This window comes from Mangifera indica, chromosome 15 (genome assembly GCF_011075055.1).
Source record: "Mangifera indica cultivar Alphonso chromosome 15, CATAS_Mindica_2.1, whole genome shotgun sequence".
Classification (NCBI taxonomy): Eukaryota; Viridiplantae; Streptophyta; class Magnoliopsida; order Sapindales; family Anacardiaceae; genus Mangifera; species Mangifera indica.
Genome location: NC_058151.1, coordinates 1,374,654 through 1,383,468, shown reverse-complemented (window position 1 = coordinate 1,383,468; position 8,815 = coordinate 1,374,654). Strand labels below are relative to the sequence as shown.

The window sequence follows — 8,815 nt, the reverse complement described above, 5'->3', positions numbered from 1 at the left end:
GTGCTGTGCGTATAGAGTGCGGGGGTGTGCGCACCATATATATATATATATATATATATATATATATATATATATATAAATAATATAATATAATATTTAAAAAATATAATAAATAAATATATATTAAATATTATAATATTTAATATAATATACATAAATAATAATAATAATAATTTTTAAATATATATTATAATATTTAATATATATATATTTATTTATTATATTTTTTAAAAATTATTATTATTATTATTTATATATATTATATTAAATATTATAATATTTATTATATATATATATTTATTATATTTTTTAAATATTTTATATTTATATATATATATATATATATATATATATATATATATATATATATATATTTATTATATATATAAGAGAAAGGTACGTGCAGTGTGTGCGCAGTGCGCGCACCCTTTCTTATAAAAGAGAAAGGGTGCGCGCACTGCACACGCACTGCGCGCACCCTTTCTCTTTTATATATAATAAATATATATATATATTAAATATTATAATATTTAATATAATATATAAAAATAATAATAATAATTTTTAAATATATATAATAATATAATATATATTTAAAAATTATTATTATTATTATTATTATTTATCTATATTATATTAAATATATATTTATTTATTTATTATATTTTTTAAATATTATATTATATTATTTAATATATATATATAAGAAAGTGTGCATGCAGTTGTTTATATATATTATATGAGGGTGTGCTCACTCTGTACGCACTGCACACTGGGTACGCACCGCGCGCACCGCACGCACTGCGTACGCACCGCGTGCACCACACCTTCCTTCCAGCGCCTACAGCTACAGGGCTGGGAGGGTATTTTTGGAGTTACAAAAAAATTTGCTTATAAAAGTAAAACTACTGTGCGTTTGCCTAAAAAAGTATAAGCGGAAAATTTTTTGCTTATTTTAATTAATATCCCATAATTAAATATAAGAAAAAGAAAAATTATCATAAAATTAAAATTAAAGTTGGGTTTTGTAACCCAACTTAAAAAAGACTATTTTTGTAACTTGTATTTTGAGTTACAAAACTAAAAAATAAAATCATTATTGATATAGATAAATTAGTTTGAAAACAAAACTATGATGGATACGAATAAACTAACTTAAAAGCAAAACTGTAATAAATATAAGATAAATTATGTGTTTAAAATAAATAATATCTTTAGAAAAACCGAATTTTACATTATCATGTTACACTAAACTCTATGCTCACTTCTCCATGCCAACAAAAGAAGCACCTGTCTCTAATCTAATTTGTAGCCAACCAAAATGTATAATGGAGGAATCAAAATCCAAGTGGGAGAGGTAGAGGTAGAGGTAGAGGAAGAGGAAGAGGAAGAGGAAGGGGAAGAGGAAGAGGTTCAAATGGCAAGCATAATCTAAACCCAACTGTCAAGTCACATTAAGCAAATCAATTTCTAGATTTAATGACTGACTTTATAATTATTATATTAGGTAAGTCAATAGTTTAATTTTAATATACTGTCGATAGGTTTCAAATTTATACCCTTCTTGTTATTTGACTTTCTCATTTTTGCTATTTAAACTATCACATGAAGGTTACATGTGAAAATTCTAGTTTACAGTCTGTTAATACCATATCCCCTAGGCTTTTTTTTTTTTTTTAATTTATGTGGAGAAGCCTGGCAATTTCTCATATATTAAATTATATGGAGAGTTGCTAAGATTGCATCAAACCAAGGACGACTGGGCTGGCCATAAGCTTGCTAAAACAGAAGAACCATTGAGGCTTTTCAATATGCAACCATTACGAGGCCTGATATCTCTTACGTTGTTAACAAGCTCAGCTAGTTCATGCAATTTCCTATCGACATCCCTTAGCAAACTTGTAAAAAAATCTTGAGATACTTGAAAGAAGACGACTGTGAAAAGATGTAGCTAAGGACCACACTGTGAAAAGATGTCCTATCGATTTCAGAGTAAATCTCTTGATGCAAGCTGTATTTTCTGTAAGATTCTATTCTACTGCCTTCTTTTCCCTTCCCTTGACCTATAATTTTAGCAGTTCGTTCAGAATTTCATTTCAGATTTATCTAAACATGTGTATACAGCAACCATCTTTGCACAACAATTATCAAGGAAGTGAAATACTGAAGGTTTCTTTCTACAGTTAGCTTGCTAAGCTTACTCTATGCCCAACTCTTTTGAGCTTTCTTTCGATGCGCAATTCTTGCCGTCATTTTCTTGCCACCGTGGGTTTCGGAGACGAACACCATCACCATTAAGGCCTAATCTTCTTAGAAACACTATACAATAGACCAAGATTTCAAGGTTGTGTTTACTTGTTTACATCACTCAATGAGATTTATAACATTATGATGATTATCAATTTGGGTCCTAAACTCAACTATACTTGTAGTAGAAAGTCAGTTGGGTAGGTATGAATTATAATTGAATTGAGTTTAAACAAAAATTAGCTTAAATTTGATTCGAATATAAAATTTCAGAGAGGTGAATATTCAACAAATCTTCGAATTTGATCCAAACTATTGAGTTAGAACTCTAATTTAAGTTCAATTCATTCAAGATGAACGTGGCCAAAGAGAGTGAGATAGGGGTCATAGCTCTTGTGGGTGATGTAAGCGAAAATTTTTCGTAACAAGAAGATTTATTTCCTTAATGTTCTTGATCCATGGCCTAAATTAGGAAAGACACCCTAACCCTAAAGGGTCATTTGGTTATAAAGATTTAAAGATTACTTCGGTAATCTTTTTTTTTTTTTACTTATATTACCTTGTTTGGTTTACCAATATTAAAATATTATGATAATCTTCTATTACTAATGTTGACGTAGTAGATAATATAAGTGATAATCTAATTACTATCTTCATCTTAGGTATTAAAAGATTATCAAAGTACTATTGATTTTATTATAATTATATTATTATTCATTAATTTTTTGAGATAAAAATAAATTTATTTTAATTAATATAATAAATAATATAAAATATTTAAAAATAACTATATTCAAAGATATTTAAGTAAAATAATTTATTAGTATTCTTTTATTACCTTTAAATAAATATAATAATTATTTATACCCACCAAATTTTATCAAATATAGTAATAATTTATGTTTAGTAATCTTTTAAATAATCTATCTTCAAGATAATTTAATTTTTCATAATAAAATATTACTCAAACCAAATACTCCCTAAATTTTGTCCTCCACCGTGGATGAGAAGGAACAAGCAAAGAAAATCAGTAACCCTACATAAGCCTAATAATCATATCAGAAACGCTAAATAAGCCTGACAACAGGATTTCTACCCCCGCCTTCTCTACCCTAAACCTTCAACAAATTTTCTCCAGGCCGGCGTCTGGGCTTCCTTAAATAAGCCGAATAATCACTCTTTTGCCTATATTACTGAAATTGGGCTTGACCCTTTTCACTACTTCATGAGCCCAGGACCAACATGATAATTGTTTGGCCCCTACCACACAATAGACCAGTTTAACAGTGTAGGATTGCCTCAGAATGCAGCATCTACAAAGAACCTCCAATTTTTCTTATAAACGAGAAACCTCTAATTTGAGTCCACCGTCATTTTAGGGTTAAACCGATCATATTTAGTAAAACTTTACATTTACTTATTGGTCTCACAATTATTAGACAAGAATTTAGTGTTACTAAGCTTCGAATCCATACTCTTTTTTGGATAACACCCACCTTTGCTCCTCCAACTTCCCATTGGGGACAAAGGACATCAATCTTATATTTTTAGCTTTTATTTGCAGAAACTGTTTTTCTCCTTTCTTTGTTGATTACTGTGCACAGCACTACTATAAATGTTTGTGCTTTAAGTAGGCAGCACACTGCACTAAACTTTGTGTTTTCCGCTCATCTTTAGCTTAATTTAATATCTAACTCATCTGCCTTTTGTCTTGTCTCATAATTAGTCCATTATACAAATCTAGGTTTCAACACCATTTATTACTAATCAAATCTAGCCTTAGATCCACTGAACTCAACCAGTATCTTCAATTTTCCCAGATAATTTTCTCCAACAACTATGCCATTGTTGGAATATTACCCCACAAAATTCTACTTCATCCTCTAACTTCCTTCTGATTAAGACTTGAAACAAATTTATAAACAATATCCAGAGACGAAACATGTCAAATTTCAAGGTCCTTGAATCAAGACATGGTGCCTGGTCTTTGTTTTCATTTTGTCTCCTAATTGTACATTGCATTTATTTCTTCACCTTCTCATAAATTTGACACTTGTAGCTCTCTCCATCCTCTTTGTGTCAGCTTGCCTCTTGATGCAATGAACTAAAATTCATAGTTGAAATAAAGAAAAAAGGATAATTGGGTTGAAGAGTCAACTTATAAATCTAAGAACTAATGTTTCCCTTCCTGGCCCATATGATTTTGCCCTGTTATTTGGAATGAGGGATTTGTGGGCATTTATTTTGGCATTATTCCTCGTCCATATAATGCTCCAATTAATTTTTGGTTTGAATTTGAAACTTCAAATTTTCCAGTCTCAGAATTTATGATGTTTCTTGTCATTTTTTGTCTCACATCTCTCTCTTCCTCGACAGCTTGCATTTATGAATGCCCATTTTTTTCTAAATAATAAATATAAGAAAATATGTTCATCTTTGTTCAGGTACAAGATTCCAAATAAGAGAATAACTACGTCTTCAATAACTTTCATGTTTGTTCTGAAATTGGGTATTCTTAGATTATAAGAGTACATGAAAACATGTAATAAGAATAGTTTTATGGGGATTTCTATTAGAGATGACAATGGAATAGGTGGAGATTGATTGCTTTAATCATCATCCTTGTTTTGTAAGATAAACTTTTTTCATCTTGGTCTATGTCTGATATAAGAATAATGAGAATCTTCATCTCTTCCAACGATAGAAATTGCTCTCTTTTTTTCTCTTTTTTTTTTGTTTGATAAGTAAAATATATTATGCAAAAGAACACAACAAGCCTACAAATAAGGATTTGAAAACAAACTAAACTCATCCTGACAAAGAAGGGCAAGGATAGCAACCCTCCTTTTCCTCTTCTTTCCTATTGGGAAAATTTTCTATATTTTTCCCTCACCATTTCTTTAGAGAAAATATAATATTTATTAAATAATAAAACATATATGTAATGTAATGATTCAAAATTTTGAATGGTAATTTCATATACAATAGTTTAGAAAATATGTAAAGGAAGAGATATTTTAAGATATCTTTATCTTAGTCTCATTTTTTATTACGAGGATTTTAATCATTCTAATTTATATCTAATTTTTTCTTTGTTGAAAAAGGGCAGACCGAATACCTAATTTCAAAGGCAGAATTGACATGTTTAGTTTCTAGGCAGGAACGAGGAGGCAGATTGAATTTTCTAAGCAGAAAGAATGGCTATGGGGGGGCATCAGCTTCTGCAAGTGCATGAGTATGACTATGAATGTGCTTTTTCCACTTTTGAATGGAAAATTAGACTTTAAACAAGAGCAAATGTAATGCTTTTCTTACTGTTCAAAAGTACTTTTCAAAAACAGAATGTTGCCAGAATGATTTTACTGAGAGAGAAAGAAAAAGATCATCACATTCATTCATATGTCCATTCCAAAGCTTATTTATTCATCTTTTGAGTTTAAAGAAACCCTTTGGCTCTCCTTTCACAGTTCTTTTCTAACCTAACGCCCCTAATGCCCCCCTCTTATTAGCTTTAGCTTTCAGTCAAACTTTTTTTTGTTTTTTCTTCTCCTTTGCTTATGGAGACTTCAGTTCAACGGCTCAACCTCCGATAAAATTCAACTCATACTTATCTTCCTCGGAGATTAATGTTATTTCAAGTAACATAACTAGAGATTGACAATTCTTCATGCAAAATTGGAACTCTAATCCACCTCTATTCTCTCATTGAAAGCAAAAAATCCCGTAATTAAAAAAATGATAGGAACAATGATAAATATACCTTGATCTGTTTTCTTTTTTTTTTTAATATATTTTTTAAATTTTTGTATGTTAAATTATTTTTAAAAATTTTGAATTAATACAAATATTCATTTTTACATATTGAATTACCTTTAAAAAATTTAAATTATTACAAATATTTACTGATATCTAATAATTTTCTATTATTTTTTTAACAGACATAAAAAGGAAAGAGTGTGAAATTTCTTTCACAAGACTAGAGAGAAAGAGGAGAATTTTTTCTGGGAAAAAGAATCTCCTGTATCAAGGATGGAAAAATGTTTCTCATACAAAGACAGAAACAGATATTAAAATATTCAACTCCTATCTGTATCATTGCCATCTCTTCGCTCAAGTTGCATCAACCACGGTAAAAATTCAGTTTGGTGAACTATCAAATTTCCCAGACAAGGAAACATGTACCAGAAGAAAGGCATTATATTATTAAATGGCCCATATGATCAATTAGTTGGCTTTTGTTTTGAAACCCTGATGCAACCCATTTGGCTTATTATGACTAATCAAAATCCCACCGAGAAATTTGTCTTGTGAAGTTGAAATACCGAGAAAATGGAAATGGGAGAGAGAAAATGTGGAAGTATGGGGGGTGTAATGTGATGTAACGTTAAGTCATATGAGTTGTTTCAGAATCAGAACAGCTTTGCTCTGGAAATTGGTTGTTGAAGCTCGAAACTTTCAAAGATACCATCATAAGCTCATGCTGAAATTTGCAGAAAACGAAGACCGGAAAGATCAACAGAAGATCCAAATAAGGATTCTGTTTCAAATTTTTCATAATGACCCATCACTATACACGCAACAACAGCACCAAATTCTCTCTTCTTCTCACTAGTCATAATCATTATATTCATGCATTACACATTACTCCAAACTAAATATTAAAAATGAAAATAGAATCATATTCTTCTCCTATGCAATTTTCTTTTCTTTCTTTTTTGTTATGTGTGGATTGGATTCCTTTCAATGAGATTTGGCAGACTGTTTTTTTTCCCGCTTAGATTCCTTCATCGTTTGATCTTCTAGCTGAAATGATTTCCTCGCAGGATGAAGCACTGCTGAATCTTGGAAACAGAGAAGCATCTGAATAAAAAAATGACGTATCAGTAACATCATTAGTGTGAAATTAATAGTGAAAATCTAAATAAATTAATGATATTTCAGGTTTTTTTAACCTCTTGATGATAGGTAACTCAGAGTTCCCTGTGAAGAACTGCTACTTGTAGATCTTGAAAAAGAAGAAGAATCTGGAATAAAAAGGAAAAGAAAAATTAGATTTTTATATGTTTTAACTTAATATGAAGTAATTAAGAAAAAAATTATACCTCTTGAAGAGTTGAAAGACTTTTTGCAATGAAGAATGGCGCTTTGAATCCCATCATGTTGAAGTAACAGAGAGTCGTCTCTTCTGACCGGCGATGAAACTGTTGCTGAAGCTGATTTACTCTTTCCCAGATGCCTATTCATAACTCGGAACCCTCCCGAAGAATTTCTCTCCTTCATCGGAGAACGCACCGGGAAAGTTGCCGGAGATGATGTCGGGGAAGCCTCTGTTAACTGCCCAGAAAACCCCATCTTCCCATTCTTCGTTTTTGAGACTTTGAAATATGATTGTTTAATGAGCTTCAAGTATTTCTGTATCACATCTTTGGATAATCTCTTTGGCAACGATGAAGACGATGAGCCTTCTGTTGTATTTTTTGGTTTTCTCAAACTGCAAGCTCTTGTAAACATTGAAAGATTCGAAATTTCTTCGACTTTGAATTTGACAGTAAAAAGCTTATTAGTTTCTCGCTTCTCCTGTTTGGAAGTGGAGGCTGTGGTCCCTGTTTTCTCTGCTCTGAGCGTCGCCGCCATTGATTTCGATTTATTGAAGATGGAAACACGAAGCTTTGGAGCTGATTTCAGCAATGCGATTGGAGTCTGAGGTTTCGATGAAGAAGTCGGCTCTATAGGAAGGATCTTTCTCTTTGACAAGACATCACTCGAAGATGAAATCTTCAATTCTCCGTCATGGCCTGCAGAATAGTGGACTTGTTCTTCACTGTTGCCTCCATTGCCGTTGTTTCTCTTGCTGTCAAAATCAGATAAAGTAAGCTCCAATTCAAAGAAAGAGTCATCCCCTTCATCCACCAATTCACACTCCGAGCCCACAACAACATTAGAAACTTCAACACCATCACCGTTACTAGCAGTTGTGGTGGTGGTGGGGGGCCTCCAGAACTTTATAAAGCTGAGAGCTTCCATAGTAACACAGCAGAAGAGGCCTCAGAGAGAAAGAGAAAGAGAAAGAGAAAGAGTAAAAGGGAGACGGGGTTAGTCTGATTTGGTCTTTACGCTTATATAAATAGTCTCAAAGAGAGAGCTTTCAAGCTTTTTCTGGTAGAACTGTGCAGTATTGGTTTGTTTGGGTTTTGGTTGGGGTCACAGAGAGAGCACGTGACGAGCCAAGCTTTGGCGAATGGGCAGCCAGAAGAGACCGAGAGAAGAGTTTCAGAGGCTATAAAGATGAAGAGTCTGTGTGCAGGGGACTACGACTAGAGCTAAATTTTTACCATGGCAGAGGAGCTGGTCAGAATTGTCTCGACTCTCAAACTTTTATTAGACCCACGCGCAGCTTCTTCTCTCTTGTTTACTTCCCTCTTTTGCATTTGCAAATCCTCCTCTCTTTTGCTCTTTATCTTCCATTTTCGTCATTCTTTGTTGTTTGCATCAAGCTGTTTTATGCTCCTCAATTTCACAAATCATCCCCTTTGTTCAAATCCCCCTGGATTGCGTCAATTAGTTTGAC

General features: G+C 31.9%; 1 protein-coding gene across 1 annotated transcript; it reads right to left on the bottom strand.

Annotated features, from left to right (window-relative positions):
• Positions 1–6,753: 6,753 nt before the first annotated feature.
• Positions 6,754–8,606, bottom strand: LOC123197961 (membrane-associated kinase regulator 5). The gene is made up of 3 exons (XM_044612501.1): positions 7,350–8,606; positions 7,200–7,271; positions 6,754–7,107 (listed from the first exon to the last, which is right to left on the bottom strand). The coding sequence occupies exons 1-3, from the start codon at positions 8,269–8,271 to the stop codon at positions 7,022–7,024; spliced, it is 1,080 nt and encodes a 359-aa protein (XP_044468436.1). The 5' UTR covers positions 8,272–8,606; the 3' UTR covers positions 6,754–7,021.
• Positions 8,607–8,815: the final 209 nt, after the last annotated feature.

Coding starts and splice junctions, on each gene's coding strand:
- LOC123197961 (XM_044612501.1), bottom strand. CDS start 8,271: ATGGAAGCTCTCAGCTTTATAAAGTTCTGGAGGCCCCCCACCACCACC. Junction 7,272..7,349: donor GTCTTTCAACTCTTCAAGAG/GTATAATTTTTT, acceptor TTTTTATTCCAG/ATTCTTCTTCTTTTTCAAGA. Junction 7,108..7,199: donor GAGTTACCTATCATCAAGAG/GTTAAAAAAACC, acceptor TTTTTTATTCAG/ATGCTTCTCTGTTTCCAAGA.